The 21,686-nt window shown below is 40.1% G+C and overlaps 1 protein-coding gene across 2 annotated transcripts in view; it reads left to right on the forward strand.

Annotated features, from left to right (window-relative positions):
• Positions 1 to 9,337: 9,337 nt before the first annotated feature.
• Positions 9,338 to 21,686, forward strand: part of SLC39A8 (solute carrier family 39 member 8) — a 28,025-nt gene continuing 15,676 nt past the window's right edge. The window contains exons 1-2 of one of the 2 annotated variants that reach the window (XR_010071284.1): positions 9,338 to 9,621; positions 16,633 to 16,801. Coding sequence is in view for 1 of the 2 variants with exons in the window: in XM_063336380.1 (XP_063192450.1) it covers positions 9,439 to 9,621; positions 16,633 to 16,801 (352 nt within the window). In the remaining variant the exon portion in view is untranslated. The remainder of the gene's footprint in view (positions 9,622 to 16,632; positions 16,802 to 21,686) is intronic. The other variant, XM_063336380.1, reaches the window with a different exon arrangement.

Genomic DNA, 21,686 nt, shown 5'->3' on the forward strand with positions numbered 1-21,686 from the left:
GTTTAACTTTACTTCCTTACTTCCAAGCAACAAAATTACAGTGTGTCCTTAAAAATCAGGGTTTTCTGCGTGCTAAGGTGAATTTATTTAAAAAAAAAAAAGGTTTGGTAAAGTGCTTAACATGCCTCACAAATTTTGAGCAAATTTCTGCTTCTCTTGTTTAAGAATTTAATCCTATACACAGCCTTGCCCTTGTTGAATAGTGTTTTTACAAGGAGGGAGCGGTGTGCAGTGGGAGTTAAAAAAAGTAGATTCCATATACTTGTTTGCATTTAAATCATTGAACTTCACTATCTCTAAGTTTCCCAATCTGTAAAAACTAACGTGGTATATCCTTCACCTACAGGTTTAGGGAGGATGAACTTGTTAAACTTAATGTTCTTGAGATTCTCAGACAAAGGTCATGCTTGAGGTGCCTATTGCTGTTAAGCTATTGCTTCAGTTGCCCTTCAGTGAGGACTGAAACTGTATTTAGTTATAAGGATTAGATGGTGACTCTTTCTTTCCTAAAGAATCATAACTAACCACCAGCAATTATGTAAGGAATCTCAGCAACTATGTGGTGTCAAGCAGTAGACTGATAATTGTTTACTTACAAGCTTTCTCACTGGTTGTGCTGTGCTCTTCTATCGTGTGGTGATCTATATTCACCACCAAAATGAACCATTTCTGGGGCAGTTGCTTAATGCCATTTGGGTTTTTTAATTGGTTCTCTTACAGTTACTAGCATTTGCTCACTAAGTTTTTCAGTTCTTCCCATATTTGCTAAAAATAAGAATTATTTTTGAATAATTAGGAATAATTTTATAATCTGTTCATGTTGGTATACTTAACAGCTGCGCAGGTGGATATAGAGAGGCTATTTCCTCATTTATAGCTATTTATTGTCTGCTTCAGCAGCCTAGAGCTTGGAAACATGCTGTGTCCACACATGTGCCTCACAAGCTCACAAAAACAGGGAACAAGCTGACCTGAACTGTTTCTTTATGTTTCTTTTCTCCCTGCTGGCCTGGCTTGGTAGGACACTTTTTGTAGGCCAAGCAAATAGAGACTGTGGACTCTCTGAATTTTTGACTTGTAAATCATGATTCTCATTCATCCTCTGTTCTGCTTTGCCAGAAAGATTCAACTCTGATTTATACCAGAAGAGCATAAATTGACTCAAAGGACTTAACATAATGTATTTAGTCTTCAAAGACCTTTAAAAATGTTAATGGACTATAAATCCTCTAGAGCATTTTAGAGTTAGGATGATAAGAAACCAATGTGTGAACTGAGATGTAAAATTATTGAACACTTATGCAGCCAGCTTCCTTAAGTTAATAGTATTGAACTACTTGTCTGATTTCTTTTGTGAAATTTTTTTGTGACCCACAGTTGCAAATCCCTGAGCTTTTTTTTTTTTCTTTTTTTAATCTGTAACTTGTTCAGGAAGTATTCTCTGTCAACTGTTTGTACTGTGTTATCCTTTAGCTATTTTAACACTTTCTGTTCCACAACTGATAGTAAATACTTCAGAAGGTTGTGGTATTTTTTGTTTGATTGGGTTTTTTTTTTCCCCCCTCACTTTTTTTTTTTTTCCTTTTTAAGGTTTTGAGTCACTTCTTTCCATGTCTGAGTTATGGCAAACAAAGGCAATGCTTCTGTGGAGGTTTTCTAGTATTCTGAACTGATGATAAGTTAACATACAGCTTCCAAAACCCTTTTTTTTTTTTTTTTTTTAAGCATTTTTTTTGTCATAGAACCTTTCTGGTTCTCTAAATTCATGACTCCTTTAAAATCAGTGCTCTGGTACATTCATGACTTCAGCCTTGGCCTTCTGTACACATTATATATAAAGACTACTCAGCAGAGCTGGCAGTACTCCTACCTCAGTAAACTAGGCTTAATGGCATTAGACTTAAATGAGACTACAAGATTTTAAAGCAAAAATAGTTGAATATGAAAAGAATCTGCAGTCACTCACACATACACATACACATACACGCTGTTACTTCCAACTCCATCACTAAATAAAACTCTTAAAACAGATGAGCCATGATGAAGTTACAAATGGCATTGAAAATTCTTACATAAACAGCAAGCATTCAAATCTGAAAATCACCACCCCCATCTAGATAGATAAACATTAAATATTTGCTTGTCAGAAATACCTGTTTCATTAACTTTTTGGCACTTCGAGTACCAGTGAGAGAAGGTTCACACTTATGCTTCATACTGCCAAGGGCTGTTGCAGACATGTTAGTCAAATAATACAGAAATGACACTGTGCGTATACACAACTTTCCTCTAGTGATAAGTGAGAATGCCAAGGGAATATATGAATTTTGTATATTCTCTCATACTTTGCTCAACAGAGGACACATCTTGGAAAAGAGGGCACTGTGGGAAGGGTGGATGCTGAAATATTCTGCTTGGCTAGAAAATATTTTGTGAAGAGAAAGGAGAAACCAGTGAATGAACATTGCTCAACAGCTACTTGCTACTGGAAGTATTGTTTCTTTCTGCATGTGAGGAATCTTCACAGAGGGGCTTTTTCCCCCATAAATTCTAGGGAGCTCTAGAACATGCTGTTACATAAATTGAATCTGTTTCTTGATTTACCCATGTAACTGAAACAGGTATTTGTTTGGTCCTTCTGCTCTAATTGCTGAAGGAAGACCTAGTGCCAGCATTACACTGTGGCAGGGCTTATTCTACTCCACTGACTTCTAGCACACAAGCATCAGTCAGTTAAATCCCTTAAGTTGGATGCATCCACAACCTTTGTGAAAATGTACAGAACATCAAAAACAGTAAGAGCTCTCTGTTTCACTGAATTGTGTATATTCTACTATAGGGGACAAACATTCTAAAAATACTTGAAGTACATAAGTTACTAATAGCTTTCAGATTCCTAAGATAACTTTTAAAAAATTTGCAAGTTCTAATTACAATAACATTGAATATAATCTTCTTTTCTTCTTTCTTTACTAGATACTTCAGACACTAGGTTTCGAGTGCTGTGCATAGCCTATGGGTGTTCTTGTACCTCTGGCTGCATACGTTAAAGATTTTTCTATAAATTATTTAGTGGTAGGATATTCTAAACACCTCTCTTGTTTGTCTTTTATGCGCACTCATATTTAGTGAAATAAGCATGGAAATGGATGCCACTGTTGTGTGAACTAAGGCCATAATAATTCATACATGTAATGCTTCTTATTTGAATAACCTCGAGATGAAATAGGAGCTGCCTTTGGTTTGATCTAATGTGCTCCTTCTTTGTATGGTATTAGAAGCTTCACCTTGGCATGTATGAAATCCAAACTTGATCAGGTTGTCTGTAGGCAACGTAATACCTATATGTATACCTATATGTAAGGGTTCATACCCTTTTCTCTTTCATTTTTTGAAGTCACATCTGATGCACCTGAATGTTTTGATTATCAGTATGAATATTCAGTCCTGTTTAGTTCTTATCTAGCCTCAAATGCATTCTGTGTCTGTATTTTACAGTGTAATTATGAGTTATGAGAGTTTTAGAAAATGTATTTTCTAATACTTTTCAACAAAACAAAACCTGTTTTCTTGCCAGGCAGAGTTTGAGTATTAAGCTAGGCTATAAATATTTGTAATCAGTTCATGAAAGTACAAAGAGTTCAAAAGCTGTGATGAACTGCATGCAACGCTGGTGTTCCATTGTGATAATGTTGCTGGTCTTGCAGTCACGTTAACACACTTTGTTATTTGCAGGTATCTGCAGCTAGACGCAAAAATACATTCAGGATAGAGTTAAAATTGAGATGTGTTCTGTGTTCAAGTAACATGCCCCAAATGGCTGAACTAATATTTGACTGAGAGCCATCTCTCAAATTTTAAAACTTTGTCATTTAGGGGATATTATTTAATAGATTAAAGCACCACAGTTTTAAGTGTATCCTGAATTTAAACTTGGCATGGCAGCAGTACATACTTAAGAATTCATGCAGGCTTGGAGGACTGTCTGTTAATTTGAACTTTTAAAATTTCAATGTTAAGTAAGTGGGTAGAACAGAAGTGACTGAATGCTTAGCAGCTGTGTTTCCAAGCAACAGAGAAAAGGGACTGATGTATTGAAGGCCACTGATCTAGAAAAGTGTCCAGAACAACTGTTTTCTTCCTGGGTCCTGTAATGGGAGCTGGTAAGGCCGTTCTGGTCCCTTCCCAGAAATTCTACTTACTTTTTCACCCTACAGGATTATAAGGAAAAAATTTAAATTACTCCTGCAGCTGATTTAGCATTGCTCTCTCACAGGGTTCATCTTGATCCCTGCAGAATCCAGCCGGTAAAATACAACGCCAGCATGTTGTGTCTCAGACATCCTGCTGACACTACTCTGCTTATCTAATCATACTAATATTGACATATGACTGTTTCTCCTTTATTCTGTGGCAACCCTTGTTCTTTAGATACATACAATTGAGTGCAGATATGTCAATATAATCTGGGCTTTTAGCTTTCAGTCATGTATTGGCCCTCCCCTGGAATCCTCTGGCGGATTTAAAGGTCATCACCAGGTAAGAGGTCATTATTAGGCATGTTCTTAAAAAACATGAATTGTTTCATCAATGATTTTGAGACTTTAAGGTTGGTTTTGATCTAATTTTAGAACAATAGAAAATTTAAATTTCAAAATGTGTCTGCAAGACTTGGGGAGAATAGCTGAAATGTTTGAGTTTGTAAATGTAAAAATTCTTCTTGTGTACTGCTACAGTTCAAAATAAGGCTACCTTGAAAAAGAGCTCCAAACTTCTGAACCTTCCCTTTTCTTATAAAATGAAGTTTTACTGATGAGAATGTGTAGTGTCTTTCTGCTTCTTAAAAACCTCTTTTTTTTCTTTTTTTTTTTCTTCTCTTCAAAATTGCAAAAGACCTATATGTTTCCCAGAACATGACTCTTCTGGTAAAGGTTTTTTGAGCAATGCAAGGTCTTCACAGTGAATACTGTTCTCTTTGAAGAAAGTTTATTACTTCCTATCTCTCAGCACAGCTATCTTGGGTACTTTGAATCATGACCCACAGCTGCTGTAGGCTGGCTCAGCTCTCCAGGCACCAGCTCACTTCTTACCATCCAAAGCTGTAGCCCAACAGTTACTGGATTTGTAAGTTAGAAGCCTGTTTACCAACTGAAAATTAGAGATAGCCCTAGGCCAAAACTTTAGATTCAAAACAATTTTAAGCTTTGACACTGAAAATGCAATCTAGATAGTTTTGACCCTATGCTAACAAGGTGGGGACAGATAATGTTTCTAAAGTGTCAGCAGAATTTTATTAATCTTAGTTTTCTAATGAGCAGCTATGAACTAAAGATAATTTAATCTGCATATCTCCATTAAAGAGATATTCTGGTTGTGGTTGAAGATCTTTAAATATCTCTAGAATCTTTACTGCATATATTTTCAAGTAATAATATATAATCTGATATTTTATTATAGAGATATTGGTTTTAAAGATACTTGCTTAAATAATATTTAGTCCTAAGGAGCGAATGGATTGTATTCCTTATTCAGAAAAAGGGTGGTTTAGAGTTTCACAGAGAGCGCTAATGAACTGGCTAGTAGAGGGTTGTAGAACAAGTAATACCTCTTGCTGGGTGAAATCTATTGCATAATGTTAACCTTTTGTGTGAGCCAAGCTTGTCAGGAGAGTAAACAATACGCAAACTGTACCAATAGTGCAGCCTCAGAAAAGAAGCAAGTTATGATTGATTTACCATAGCAATGCCATTATACCTCTCATTCACTGACGTTCATATCATGCCCCTAGCACTTGTAAATCACTATTAAAATTACAGAGTCAACCTCTTTTGTAAAACTTGAGATCCCACTTTTCCCTTTAAATGCTTTACTGTACCAATATGAGGTATTTTGGCCAATGCGCCTTAAAGGAAACATTCCTTTTAATTCTGTGATTTCAGAGACTTTTCTATTATAAGGATGAGGATATATTTCTAGTGCCATTCTATGAACGCAAACTTCTAAAAATGAGTCAAGATCTGCAGATTGAGATTCAGGCTTTTTTATTATAAGATTTTTAAGCCAAACAGTATTTTTTTTTGTCTGGCTTCTGTGGTTTTCAGTCTTCACAGTACCCTTTAACTGTGTTCCTAGAGCTTTAATCCCTGAATTTCCTTTCAGTATTTGCAAGAGCACAGAATTGAGGAGAACTGCAAGATTTGTGAGCTGGCAATACTGAAAACTGAGTATCTATCTTAGCATGCTATTAATCTGTAATTTATTTGACTGTGAGGCACTGGAGGTTAGAATATAGTGGCTGTGAGTGAGTCTGCCTCGCCAAGTTAAAAATGAACAAATAGAGCTGCTGGGAATTCACTTACCATAGTGAAGAAAATTATTTAGGGGAAATACATGAAAAAAGGTGTCAGTCCAATATTTTTACATACCTACCTAGATACTTTCCCTAGAAATATCCATTGCTGTATGTCATTTAATTCAAGAGTGTTTAGTTACAGGATATAATTTTTTAATCCCATTTAGATAGTTAATCCAACTAGGAGTTAAGAGGAAAAAAGAGGAAATGTTAATACAAGGAATGGGTGTGTCTATTTTACCTGTCAAATGACAGAATTATAATATGACAACTATTTTCAAATAGGTTTATTTCAATTGGTATGAATGACAATAAACAGAGAGGGTTCTTCTGACTTTGAAATAAGTAAATAATACATACAATTACAAATCACGCTAGCTTTGATGTAATTAGCTACAGCTTCACTGAATTTCCTAAGAGAAACCCACTTCAGAGAGGATTTGGCCCTTTAGAAGATTGGAGAAGCTGATTATGTGTCATCTTGCCCACTGCCAGTCACCATCTGGTGTGCTGGCACCTTGTGGTGGTTTAAATGTGACAGTAACATTACACGGCTGTAAGAAAAGCAGGAAAAAAAACACAATAGCGAATCAGGACCATGAAGTACTGTCGGGAAATACTTGATTTACACTGTACAAACAGATTGTTCTTCAGTTTGAGAAGGAGAATTTGGCTCTGTTATGTATTTGTCTGAGCTTTATCAGTCTTGACATGAACAAAGATCAAACTTTCTGATTGGGTCTGTACATGACAAGAAAATAGATACAATCTGGAGTAGTCCTTCAGGTGTTATATAGGCAATCTGAAAGGTACATGATGTCTGGCCTTATTGTTAGTATGCCCTTCTAGCTCTTGCAGTCTTTTTTTGGTAACACTGAGTTTAGAAACTTTTTTTTCTTTTAAACTAGAGCAATATGAATGCATCACTCCTTGAGGAAAAACTTTGGCTATCTCTCAGAGCAGGAGTTTCATTCTGCAGAGGATTGGCAACAGAGAATAACTCTTAATGGAATTATCCAGGAATTCCTTGAACTTACTAGCATTATGCAAATTTGGGCCTAAGAACTAATGTAAATATGAGTTTGTTTAATTACACTAATTTAAATAATCCTTTATACTTCTGTTACTGATAAAAGAAAGTCTTAAAATAATCAATTTTGATATTAACCCTTTGGTCCTGCGCAACAGAGCACTGAGAAATCTTTTTAATGCAACCAGCAACCTGTTTTGATTTACCTGATTTAACCAGTTTGGAGTTGTTTCCAGTTTATCTACTGGTCATAAGGCACTTTTCAAATATGGGCTTTTTAAAATTTCAGAATGTCTTCAATAATCAACTGTTACTAGAGCTGTGCTTAGACACGCTGTAGAAGAAAATATAGGAGGTGTCGGTTCTGCTACTGACGTAATTGCCTAAAGAATGTTGTGATTCCCTTAGCAGCAAAGGGAAATCTTATGTTGATTTCTCTGGAAGAGACCCAAAACGCACACATAAATGGAGAGGTGGGTAGGGTGGAGCATCTCCAGCCACGGCTGGTGGTATAACCAGTGCAGATGGGGACTGTCATTTGCAGCAACCTGCAACTAAATTGTGCCGGGGCTGTTTTAGCTGCCACCAACCAATTACGAGGGACGCATGAAAGTATCTTAGCTATTCAGGCTCCAATTCAGAAAGAGTAATGTTTAGGATTTAGATTTTTCAATAGTAGAATTTACATGATTGTAGTGCTCTAGATTTCTTTTTTTATTATTATTTTCTTTTTTCCCCCCGCTGGTAGTGGGTTACGCTGCTGGCATTTTTTTTTTCCTGCTAGGTGCTTTGTGCATTGTGGTATGGAAGTTGTTTATGAAGAATTTAGCCAAATGAGTTGCACTGCTTGTGAAGTATCTTTAACCATGCCGCCTCTGTTGTACTGTTACCCAGACTGCTTGGCATGCACAGTGCAAAATTCTGGTTTCAGGAAACTTGGAATCAGGGACGAGTGCCTCAGCTCATGTAATTCAGCACAGTTCCACAGAGGTCTAAATGAGAATATGTTTAAAAAAATATATCATTTAAAAAATGTGCTATCTCTGCCTACTAGGAGGATATAGAAGAAATTTTGTAACGGGCAGTTACAGGATAACTTGTTAATAGTACAAATCTCACCGGAGCTGCTACTGCCTGTCAGCTGTGCTGAAACACGAGGACCTTTATCACAAACCACTTGAGTGACAGCCCTCAGGAATATGCCTGTGACCAGTCACAATTTTCTGTTTGTTAACGAGGATGCATGAAATCACATGCCTTTTTTTGGTGTGCATTAAACCTTCCTAAAAAAGGGAGACTAGGCACAAATCAGTGTCTCAACCTGTGGGAGGGAGGGAGGGGGCCTGAGAGAAGCGAGTTGCCGAACGCCTGGTTCCAAGGTCCAGCTGGCTCGACAGCGGAGATACTGCTGCTGAGGTGTGCGCGCCTGGCCGGGGCCTGGGCCTGGACCTTGGCCTCGACTATCCCACCGGGCGGGTGTGTGACGGGTCACAGCAGGTGGATGGCTTGCGGGGCCCGGGCAGGGGGAGGTGGGGAAGGCGGGGGGGGGGCTGAGCTCGGCAGGGGGTACGTCTGGAAACAGCTCTTGGGGCAGTTCGGGAAAGACTGCATTCCTCTGTGGACGTGTCTTGATGGTTTTGTGACCCTGGGCCAGGGCTGGCAGCAGCCAGGAATTTTGCAGCCTTCCCCCTTTGCCCGCGCGTGGGGCCGTCCCCGGGCAGCCCCCTGCCACCCTTCTGTCGTGACACAGGGTTATGGGGAGTCCTTGCGGCCGCCCCCAGCCCCGGGCCGGCGGGACTCGGCTGAACGCTCGGTCAGCAGCCAGACACCGCGGCGGCGACCGAAAGGCGGGCAGGGCTCCCGCCCGCCCCGTCCGGAGCCGTGGGACACTGCCACACTGCCGCCCTCCCGCCCGCCCCGTCTCACCACGACCACCCCCCCGGGGAGGGGCCGGGCGGCAGCCGCGGGCAGAGGCGGTGCCGGCGGGAGGGCGGCGCGGAGGGTTTGCGACGTGCTGGGCCCTCAGCGGCACTCGACGCGTCCCGCGGGGCTGGAGATGCTCCCACGCGTGGCGGCGGCGGCGCGGGGCGCCACGGCGACCTTCGCCGACGACGTGCTGCGCGTCTTCGGGGCCAACCACAGCCTGTCGGCCGGGCAGCTCTCCGGGCTGCTGCGGCAGCTGGGCGCCGCGCCGGCCCTGGATGCGGTGCTGCCGTTGACCCACCTGCACCACAACCAGGTACCGCGGTGGCCCCCGGCGGGGTGGCGGCGGGAGCCGGGTTTGTCCGGGTGCGGCGGCGCGGGCTAGGCTGGAAAAGCACGTCCAGGAACAAGGGCGCCGAGGCGGGGTGGGCAGCTCCCTGGTTTCTTAAATCTCATCGCCGTCGTGTTTCCTCACGTTGAAGCGGGGAGGGAGGGAGGGAACAGAGTTCTCCTGAGGCGCGGGGCCCGAGTTTCGGGTAAAGGTACTGGTCCACTGGTGTAGACCGGTTCGCGGCAGGGGAGAAGCTGCCATCCATCAGTGAGCTGCTGCGTGCTGCCGTGCCCTGTCCGTGGGGTTAACTCTACCTCTTCATTGCTCGGCTCTTAAACTGGCACTTTTCCTGGGTAAATAACACCTGGGCAACAGCAAAAAGTGTGCAAGAATCAGCTAGTGTTTCCCTCTGAGAGTTGTATAAGCAAATCTTCAGGACTTGTTAAAATACAATTGTCATGTAATAACACAAACTTGGTTATAGACAGATCTACTTGTGTAAAGAAACCTTTTTCAGAAACTTTCACATCTTTCTTCTAAGTTGAGTGCAAAGTGTACACCCATCAATGCATCTACTAAAAACTGTTTAAAATGATGTTTAATTTACTGACTAAATATCATTGTAATACCAGTTTTCATGAAAAATCTTACTGTTTAGTGTCTCCATACAGAACTCGGAGTTCATTGTTACTTTTATGTACGTTGTACATATGTAGCTATGTACATCACTGTACATATGTACATTATGTACAGAGATAATTTCATATCTCTGTAGTGTCCTAGACTAAGTTTGTTTCCTTGAAGGGGAATTTTGAGGATGGTGATTTCCTTACACTCAGGAATCAGGGACAAAATCACAAAAAATGAAAGGAAAGCAGGGATGACTGTTTGCTCTGGTTTGGTTCAACTCCCTGAAAAACAGAAGAGGCATGGTTTTGGGACCTTGAGGTTTTTTTTTTTTTAACATTTGTAGTAGTAGTTCTTTTGCTTGTTCTGTGAAGAAGACAAACCTTGGATGAGCTCCGTTTGTTTCAGAAAGAGTGCAATGCTAATATCTTTACCGCTACCAGAGGTTTAATTGGGAGTTAATGCTACTGAAATCAATGTAGTGTTCAGTATAAGCATGGCAGTATTTGCCAGAGTCACTGCTTTCAAATCTCACAAATTGAACGCTGTTCCAGCACAGTGTATTTAAAACATAAACATTTCCAGCCACACATGCTAAATACAAATTTACAGTGTTGAATATGGCTATGAAAAGGACCTTTCTTTAAAAGGGCGTAGAAATGAGTAGATTTAGTCCTTCAGGTTTTCCTTCTGCAAAAGCACGTAGCCCTCGTACACAGGCTTTGGCACAAGCTACAGAGGGGGAAAAAAAAAAGTAATGCTCTTTCTTATCACTTAAATGAGTGTTCCTCGTAAGTCATCTGAAGTTTAACTGAAACAAATTTTTTTACAGGCCTGTTCTAGTTGTGGCCATTTTGAATAATATCTAGGGTACCACACTAAAATGTGTATACTTTTTTGCTGAGTTACTTCTATTCTTTCTTAAAATTGGCTTTATGGCTGCTCCATCAGCTAGTGCATGCATTTAAGCAAGTGCATTTTGCCTCCTGGCTTTTGTTCCCTCATAGATATTAAGTATATCAATGACCTTGGTCAGGTAGTGCATGGAAATGCATACTCATACCAAGTAAATCAGACGGGATCATTTTCAAAGTCTGTGACTCTTTGTGCTTACAAGCTGATAATTTAGAGTATCTACTGGTTATGACAGAAGACATAAAGTGGCCTAATCTAACTTTGTGTGTTGGAAAGCACCAGAGGCCTAAGGTCTACCAGTTCTCTAAAGGAGGAAAGTAAATACATCTGGAGAATGATTCAGGTCTTTCTCAGACCTGAATTGTTCGTTCAGGCTCCACAAATATCTGATGTAGGAGGAAACAAGGTTTATCTTAGACTTTCAGTTCTTAACTTCAGTGTCCAGACCTAGTGAGTTGACTCATAGGCCTCTCTTCCAATCAGGATAACACAGCCCTCCTCTATCAGCGAGTCTCTTGTCCAAGCCTGAAGTAGTTTTTAGTGGAGAGCTAATCTGTAAGGGAGAGGTGATACAGCAATTCAAAAAGTGGCAGGAAGGAACAGTTTCTCTTGGTTTTGTCCCAGTATTAGTGTTTAGTTTTAGTGTTTCTTTCATAACAATGATCCACCAGAAGCTGATCCATTCTCTTAAAGATTGAATGAGTTTGGATGTGCAAGCCAGAAGAAGATGGATGCTTGATTTCTGTTTTACTTTGATAACCGGATAACTTGAGGAGAAGAAAAAGTGATTTAATTTGTTGATGATGGTGTTTGAACATATACTCATGTAGGCATTTATGGTAACTTATGTCCTATGATGTTCATGAAGATGCTGATTTTCTTCCTGTAAGAGGCAAAAAAGAAAACAATTTTTTTGAGTACTGTTCTGGAATTTTTGATTAAACTGTCTCCAATTCCTTATGCTTTTGGTCTCTTTTTTTTTCTTTCATCATGCACTTTTATAATTCCCTTGATTTTGTGTTTATATTTTCTTTGCTCTTCAATTTTTGGTATGACGTTTATTAATATATAAGCTAAGACTTCCTGTCAAGAGAAGTAAGTAGTAACTGAGCAAACTCAAATACTGGTCACTGCTGTTTTTTCACATTTTACTGTGGAATCCAAACACATTTTTGTCCTACTAATAGGGATAAAATTAGCAATTTCAATATAATAGATGATGGCATGCTTACTCACTCTGTATTTTACATTATTAGCAAGACATAAAAACATGAAACTATACTTGATTTTTTGTCATTGGGTTCATCGTAATATGATAGCTGTACGTGTATGTAGCAGGATTAAATTATATGCTCAAAAGTATTAGTCAAAAAACACATGGAAAGTAAGTCAGCATTGGAAAGATAGCTTGTTAACAACACCTTTATTTTGTGCTTTGACTTAATCAGCTTAAATCATGCTCCCGTTTCCTTCTTTGACTTCTCTAAATCTATATTTATGCCAGTCTAGATGTTACTCCTGAATACTGTGCCTTAATGTAATGCATTTTAATTTTTAAACAAAACATTTGGACAAAATTAAGTTAAAATCTTTATTAACATTCATGATCAGATTTAATTTTCACCTCAAGATGAGTCAAAACCCAAAAATCTGCTTTGATTTTGGCTTTTTTGGTAGTGTTCCACTAGTTACAACTTGTGCTTTTTGGAAGAAGGGGAAATGCCCTGACAGAGTGTGGCTTATAGTCTTGATCCAACACCATGATCTGATGTTGCCTGGCCAGTGATAAGCTAAATAGGCTTATTTGTTCTACCTGCCAAGTGTGTTATTTCTACAATATCTTCAGCAAATTTCAGCATTTATGGACAGTTTGCAGCTCCCAGCATGAACAGCTGCCTTAAGCATGTCAGGGTGTGTGTGAAATCCCTGAAGCACATCAGTGTATTCAAGCAGCTTCATCTGGTCTGATGACTTCTCATGGAGTGCTGGTTATTGAAGGCATGGTCGTCTCCTAGAATCCAGTTCTTACCTGTGCTGAGTGACAAAAAGGTGCCACCACATCAGTATTAGATGCTTTGATTTGTTACAAGTAAGTTGAGGAAGACATACTCATATGTCTCTATTTTGCCTTATCCAGGCTCAGGCTAAGTAAAAAAAAAAACAAATGCTTGGTCAGACAGGTTGCTGTTGCTCCTGTCTGGCCCAGTGCTCAGCCCTGGTGTGGGCTAGGCTGGTATTTAATCTGGAAACATCTAGAAACTGCAGTCCAGGTTGCTGTTGGGTATCTTACTACTTCACACGTGGAAGCTACGGATAAAACAAAGGTAGAGCAAAAACAAGAACGTGACAGAAGATCAGAAAAGGGACTAAAGCATTTACAAGATGGTTGGTACTGTAGCATTTTTTGTTAATTTTGCAGTTAGAGGTCCTCTCCGCATTATTTTTATCTGACCAGTTATCCCATCCTTTCCTTCAAAGGATGTGGTCAGCTGGCATCTGCTTTTCATTTATAAAGATACTGGTGTAAAGAGATTCTAGATAGTTGGGTGTCACTTTGTTTCATTTAACGTCTTAAAAAAATAATGCCATATTGGGCAATCATTTTTGGAAGAGCTTTACCAGGAGAAAAGTAAACGTGTGTTTGAATAACCCAGTTGATGGTTTAATTTTTTTTAAGTCTGAATACTTTGTAATTGTGTAAATTCTAGTGATTTAAGTCCTCCCTAATTTTGATTAAAGCATTTTTAAAAGTATTTTTTAACTGTTCAGGGACATGATCAGTTATGTCATACTGTTTTGCAGTTGTTTGTTAAACATTGGGTGACAGTCACATTACAGCCAGCCCCATCACCTAAGTGCTATGACAAGGCTTACTGAATAGCAGGGGACAGACATGATGGTAGACTCGGTGAGCCAGGACCTTGTTCTCAGTCCCCTGTTCCATGAGGCTGAATTTCCTTTCGGCTGAGATCATCTGTCAGTCTTACAAAATAAATAGCTTGCGTTTTTACAGCAGTGTGGATGTCTTAATGTATTTATCCTCCAAAGATAAATGCAGAGTTTTGCAGTGTGCAAACATGAGTTGCTCCAATCCAAGGCTTCCAATAGATTTAATCTTTTAATTAATCCTTTTAATTGTGTCAGTGAACTCATGCAAGCTTGCTTTTTAGCTCATGGATGTATGTAGCAGTTTATTGAGAGGATGAAGTGGCTTAAACCAATGAATCATTTATAGGAATCATTATCCTCTAGGATTGTCCCTGATCAAAATAATAATAGTAATTAAATAAAATGCTGTTTCTCATCCTTACATAAAAGAGTTCTTGTCCAATGGTATTTCTTCTTATTTGTTTGTATGTAGCCGAAGTCTCAAGTTTACTAATTCATGCTGTGTCTGGTTTATTTTCTCTCCGTAATCTGTTTTTCTACCTATAGCATGGTTTGGATTTTTGTAAGCCAATATTAATATGAATATATTAGTATTTTAAAACAGTAGTAATCCATTCGGTGTTTCTAGGAACGAGATAGTTAAAGATTATTTCTCTTAGAGATAGTTATGTTATGAATTCTCAGCTCCCACTGGCTTGTTTTTCTTAGGGCTTTTCACTGTAGACTTCCAGAAATGGCTCTATAAGCCATTAATACAAGAAGCACTGTATAGGAATATTCCTACAGACCTCAACTATCCTCTCTTTGTTTCACACTGGACGTACTAGCCATGTATTTTACATTATTCCATAATGCAGAGTTAGCGGTAAAATGATTAGGCACGTAACCAGTTTAGAAAGCTCCAGAGGTTCATGTATGTTAAAGACTGTATCTTCAGTGCTGATTTCTCTGTACACTACTTCCATTGAGATTACATGGAGCAACAGGCTTTAAAAAGAACCACAACATTTTCTGTTATCAAGCTATATTTATTTTATATGTGATACTTTGACATTAGCATTGACATTGGAAGATGAAAGTACACGCACATCGCTTGTATATATTTGAGTCTTCAAGGTCTCCTGGCCTTAAAAAAATTTATGCTTCTATTTATTTAGGTTCAAGCGTGTACTTGAGTGCTCTGCTAGACTGAGTTGTTAAAGAGGAAGGATGTAATTTAGCTGAAGTCACTTGAATTGGTCTGCATGTTCTCTTCCTCCAAGCTAAATCAGAAATAGTCACATTCAAATGATGTGTGCAAGCCTTTGACCTTTTGGACAGTATTAGAAAAATATTTATTAATGGAAGTGGAAGCAGCTCTGTTGAAGTAAATGACTTGCAGTTGCTTTGGCTTATCTCTAGAAGGAATTTGCTTTACAAATAATAATCTTGAATTATTGGAGAAGTGCTATGGAATCTGAAGGCTAGCAAAACTGCAAAGAGCAGGGAATGACCTTTGTTTTTATTTTGCTAAGGCTTCCAATGCTCTGCTTCTGCAATCACACTGAGATTCGCTACAGAGAGAGTTAAGCCCTAACTTGATGTCTCATGTAGAAGGAAAACATTTGACTTGTCTCGAGACTCAACCTTGTACAGCAATAAGCCAAATCACTTTTGTTTATTCCCAAAAAAGAACACTCTTTCCTCATTGATCATTGTAGGAAATAATGAATGTGAATAAACAGAAAGTGTTAGATGAAAGACTTCAGCAGTACAGAACATTTCATATAAAAATACTCAGTTTTTCTGTAGATGTACGTTTTAAGATATTTCGTGGTTTGTCTTTTATCTTTTTTGTTGAAAATAACAAACAGAGCAACCATCCCTGCCCCTGTCCTAGTTTAGCACTAAGTACCTTTATCCTTGACCCATTAGATACTGTTATGTCCTGAGCCGAAGGCAAAGTGAAGATTACAAGTAAGAGTTTATCTCATTGGGGTCCGGGATGGTTTTATGAAACAATGTTTGCTGTTAACAATTATTACTATAAAATGAATTAAGAATGTTGAGCACTGATAACATTTAGACCATTTTTAAACAGCTAATTGGGGGTGATAAATGAGAAGCATTGTTGTAAAGTAGAAGTGGTCGCTTACATGAATTACATTACACTTATGTGAGTCACTGATTTACCAATCATTTTCTGACGCACTCAGTCACTGAGATTTTAACTGTATCTGGTCTGCATTTAATTTTAATTATTTTGTAATTACATGAGATTTTAATTACTTTGAAGCTATTTTTCCAAATACGTTGTAAGGTGTAACTGTTCAGGTTCAGAGAGCGTAAGATTTGCAAATGTCTATTTAAAACATGTTTCATTGATTTGTGATTTATCTTACTTAAAATTCTTTGAATCACTTCTGCTTCATATTAAGCCATCAGAGTGTTTTAATGCACTGTGTACACTTCCTTGAAAATGCATTACAGTATTTTCATGTTGTAATTCTTGGGTTTCTTAGTGTATGGCTTATTTTTTGGTTTTGCATTAATATATTAATTTGGCAAAATCCTTTTTTATTACAGTGCTTGACTGGTGAGGAAATTTTTTCTTTGCATGGGATACCAAACAACAGCCACATATCAAATTCAAGCTTCTCTACAGTATGTCCTGCTGTTTTGCAACAGCTTATTTTTCACCCATGTGATCATCATGAAAACTTTGAGGATACGTCTAAACCACATTCTTTACAAGGTTAGTTAATATTAATTGCATTAATACTGCGACTGGAGTGGGGTTTTCTTAGGAGAATAGTGAGCATTTATGTATACATCACAGGAGTTCTTGTTTAGGAAGATATATTTGTAAAGTGGGAACATAAACTTCAAATGCTTTTTCAGGTCAGCGGACTATCTAAACAAATATCCTGTCTCTTAACAGTGACCTATTCAAAGTATTTTGGGGAAAGGAGGAAGAACCGAGTAGGTAGTTGTGGAATAATCTGTCCATTAAAGGAAGAGTCTTTCTGACCTGTTTTATTTGGATAATGGTTTGTGCCCTGAAGCATAAGGTCTCTCGCTAAGAGCTGGTTAATAAGAGAGAAGATGGGAGTACTGAAGGGAAGTTTGTGCAGGTGATTTGCAGTGGGAAATCAGACTTAGCAGGATGTGTATGTATCAAGGCAACTCAAGGTGATATTAAATGGGACTACATTCGAGTGGAATTATTTGCAGGTGGGGGAATCCCCCATCATCAGGGAAGCCAGTGACTGTTTTACTGAGGAAAATGCGCGTATTCTTTCCAAACTCCGACTCCTGCTTTCATGTCATCTTCTGTGCTGCCTCCTCCATATAGAATATCATCAAATGGCTGAGTAGCCTTAATATTCCTTCCTCCTATTTTTCTCACTATTATTTCTGTATTCATTGTGCACAGAACTGTACAGTGCAGTACAAAAATGTAGGACAGGGAAGATTCAGCTGGTTAATGAAGTCAGTTGTTGCACTGACAGTTACAGGATCAAATATGTAATGGCCTATTTATTTGTCTCAGTATTCCAAGTAAATGTATTGTTCCAAGAGACTAGCTAAATTAAAGTTAAAAGTTAGGATGCTGGATGAGCAGGTGCCTAATGGCAGTATTTATGAGCAGAGATACAGCAGTGTTTTTCATAACTTTTGAAATATTATTGTTAATAACATTCTGATTAATCACAGAATCACAGAATGGTAGGGTTTGAAAGGGACCTTCAGTGACCATTTAGTCCAGCCCCCCGACAAAGCAGGTTCACCTAGAGCAGGTTGGACAGGAACACATCCAGGCAGGTTTTGAATATCTCCAGAGAAGGAGACTCCACAACCTCTCTGGCCAGCCTGTTCCAGTGCTCTGTCACCCTCACATTAAAGAAGTTTTTTCCTCATGTTGAGGCAGAATTACCTGTGTTCCAGTTTGTGCCTGTTGCCCCTTGTCCCCCTTGTCCCTTGTCCTGTTGCTGCCCACCCCCCCACCCCCCCCGAAAAGAGTCTGGCCCCATCCTCTTGGCACCCGCTCTTTAGATATTTATAACCATTGATGAGATCCCCTCTTAGTCTTCTCTAGGCTAAACAGACCCAGCTCTCTCAGCCTTTCCTCATAAGAGAGGTGCTCCAGTCCCTTGATCATCTTTGTAGCCCTCAGCTGGACTCTCTCCAGTAGTTCCTTGTCTTTTTTGAACTGGGGAGCCCAGAACTGGACACAGTACTCCAGATGCGGCCTCACTAGGGCAGAGTAGAGGGGGAGGATGACCTCTCTTGACCTGTTGGCCGTGATTTTTTTTTATGTACCCCAGGAGATCATTGGCCGCCTTGTCCACAAGGGCACATTGCTGCCTCATGGTCGGCTTGTCCACCAGAACTCCCACATCCCTTTCTGCAGAGCTGCCTTCCAGCAGGTCAACCCCTAACCTGTACTGGTGCATGGGGTTATTCCTCCCTAGGTGTAGGACCCTTCACTTGCCCATTTTGAACTTCATTAGGTTCCTCTCTGCCCAACACTCTAGCCTGTCCAGGTCTCATTGAATGGCAGCGCAGCCTCCTGCTGTGTCAGCCACTCTTCCCAGTTGTGTATCATCAGCAAACTTGCTGAGGGTGCACTCTATCCCCTCATCCAGGTCGTTGATGAATATGTTGACCAAGACTGGACCCAGTACTGACCACTGGGAACACCACTAGTTACAGGCCTCCAACTAGACTCTGCGCCGCTAATCACAACCCTCTGAGCTCTGCCATTCAGCCAGTTCTCAATCCACCTCACTGTCCACTCACCTAACCCACACTTCCTAAGCTTACCTGTGAGGATATTATGTGGGAGATAGTGTCAAAAGCCTTGCTGAAGTCAAGGTAGACAATGTCCACTGCTCTCTCCTCATCCACCCAGCCAGTCGTGCCATCATAGAAGGCTATCAGATTGTTCAAGCATGATTTCCCCTTGGTGAATCCATGTTGGCCACTCCTGATAAACTTCTCTTCCTCCACATGCTTAGAGATGACATCCAGGATGAGCTGTTCCATCACCTTTCCGGGGATGGAGGTGAGACTGATTGGCCTGTAGTTTCCCAGGTCCTCCTTCTTTGCCTTTTTGAAGATTGGCATGACATTAGCTTTCCTGCAGTCCTCAGGCACCTCTCCCGTTCTCCATGACCTTTCAAAGATGATGGAGAGTGGCTTTGCAATAACATCTGCCAGCTCCTTCAGCACTCAGGGCCCGTGGATTTGTGAGCGTCAAGTTTGCCTAAATGGTCTCTAACCTGATCTTCCTTGATCAAGGGAGAGTCTTCCTTTCCGCAGGTTCTCTCTCTGTCTCCAGGGTCTGGGATTTCTGAGGGCCAGCCTCAGCAGTAGAGACTGAAGCAAAGAAGGCATTCAGTAACTCTGCCTTCTCTGCATCCTCAATTACCAGGGCACATACCTCATTTAGCAGCAGGCCCACATTTTCTGTGGTCTTCCTTTTAGTACTGGTGTAACTGAAGGAGGGTAGTTTACTGATGTAAACTGAAAGCAGGTAGATTTAGATTGGATATTACAAAGAAATTCTTTATTGTGAGGTGGTGAGGCAGTAGAACAGGTTGCCAAAGCAGGTTGTGGATGACCCACTGCTGGAAGTGTTTAAGGCCAGGCTGGGTGGGGCTTTGAGCAACCTGGTCTAGTGGGAGGTGTCCCTGCCCATGGCAGGGGGTTGGAACTAGATGATCTTTAAGGTCCCTTCCAACGCAAACCGTTCTATGATTCTACGTACTTGAAGCCTTTCTTATTGTCTTTGATATCCCTTGCCAGCTTTAATTCCAAGTGGGCCTTAGCCTTTCTTGTTGCATCCCTGCGTACTCTGACAATGTTCCTATATTCCTCCCAAGTGACCAGACCCTTTTTCCACATTCTGTAAACTTCCTTCTTCCACTTGAGTTTTTCCAGAAGCTCCTTGTTCACCCATGCAGGTTTCCTTCTTACTCATAGGGGTGCGCTGATCTTGAGCTTGGATATCACATTTATATGTGATAATATTTATTAAGAATTAGAGATCATTCCTAAAACTTAGCTGTGTCAGTAAATAGTTAGAATTATATTTGATTAATCACTGAAACCGTGGCATCAGTTTACCATGGTTGTTCTAGATTGCTTATACCATATGAGGACACATATTGTCAAGAAGTCTGTAATATTTGCACCAGAGGGTAGGATCCCTCTTTCTCTTTTTTTTTGTTTGGGGCTGTTTAAGTAGATTGTACATGGAAAGTCTGACCTATAGTTAACCTCCTAAGGTATTTAGACCATCCCTCTTGTTTTTCTTTTATCCTGACAGCTCAGAAGCAATGTCCAGTAGCCAGATAAGCAAGGCAGTCTTCTTCCTGCCCCTCCCTTGGCTGCAGTGCAAGAAATCTGTAAGGCCCATGGTTAGGTTTTTTAAAACCACAACCTTATAAGGCTGAGACATATAGTGGTACCTATTTTGAAGGGAGATTCACAGAAAGGCCCAGTGCTAAATGCAGATGTTGATTTATGCACACCCCCATCCCATCACAAAATGAATCTGTATTGTGGTAGCATTGAGACCAGCTGATTTCACTTACTGCCGATGAAGGAAAATCCTCAATGCATGTTTCCAGCTTGCTTATGTGAATTTTCTGCCCAGGGACTCGCATGTGCTTAACAATATTCTGTCTTCCAAAATACGAACAGACGAGACATACAGAAGAAATTAGTACAATAAGCTTTATGGGACAGCTACTTGCAATTAAAAAAAAATGCTGCCGAAGCAGAGTAAAAGTTAAAAGGCAGCATATAGCATGTCCCTTTTCCTTGGGGTTTTTTATATCTCATATCTAACCTAGCTGACCTAAGGAGCACACTCATGTCCTTTCCTTTGTTGCTTTTCTGAAAGGTAACAGGGAGCTGCATGAAATAGCTGGAAATGCCCAGTGGCATTCCTCTGTCCAAGGCGAACAGGTTCTTTGCTCTCTGCTTGCTGCTTCAGAAAGGTATTCATACCCGTATTTCATCTTCATCCCAGGACAGGGCTCAGGAAGAACCCGAGCCTGCCTCAGGAAGGCCCAAAACAGTTGTCCCCACTTCTTATAAGGAACAATGCTGAGTAATGGTGTTCTAAAGAGGGCATCTTACTTGCAGTCCTGCCATTTTATTTTTTTGTATTTCCTGTGGCTCTGTGTATCTTGGCTGTCTCTCTGTTTGGGACACAGTTCTAGAGACAGAAAGAGTAGTGGTCATTGGCAAAAACTGACTGTGCCACCAGTCTCCAGGGAAGAGAGTGTGCGTCCTGAACAGTCTTCTCTGATCCATGAAGTCAGACTAGCCAGCTTTCTGAGGTGCATGGAGACTTGAAAATCTTAGTGTGGATGGAGTCCTAGTGAATAAAACCAATTTTAAGACAGCAGTGCATACCTGATATTGTGAAATACAGTCCATAATGCAGTAACTTTGGCAAGATTGGTTGTCTTAGAATTTTGTACCTTTTTATTTTTTTTTTCCCAATCTGTGGTATTTTTCTTGGAAGTACCTCTTCCTGTAATTGTGTAATTATGGAGTAATCTTTTTTCTTGCGCTTCAGGCCCTTCTGAACTCAAAGAAAAGTTTGCCACAAGGCCCAGGAG

Source organism: Chroicocephalus ridibundus, chromosome 5 (genome assembly GCF_963924245.1).
Source record: "Chroicocephalus ridibundus chromosome 5, bChrRid1.1, whole genome shotgun sequence".
NCBI lineage: Eukaryota > Metazoa > Chordata > Aves > Charadriiformes > Laridae > Chroicocephalus > Chroicocephalus ridibundus.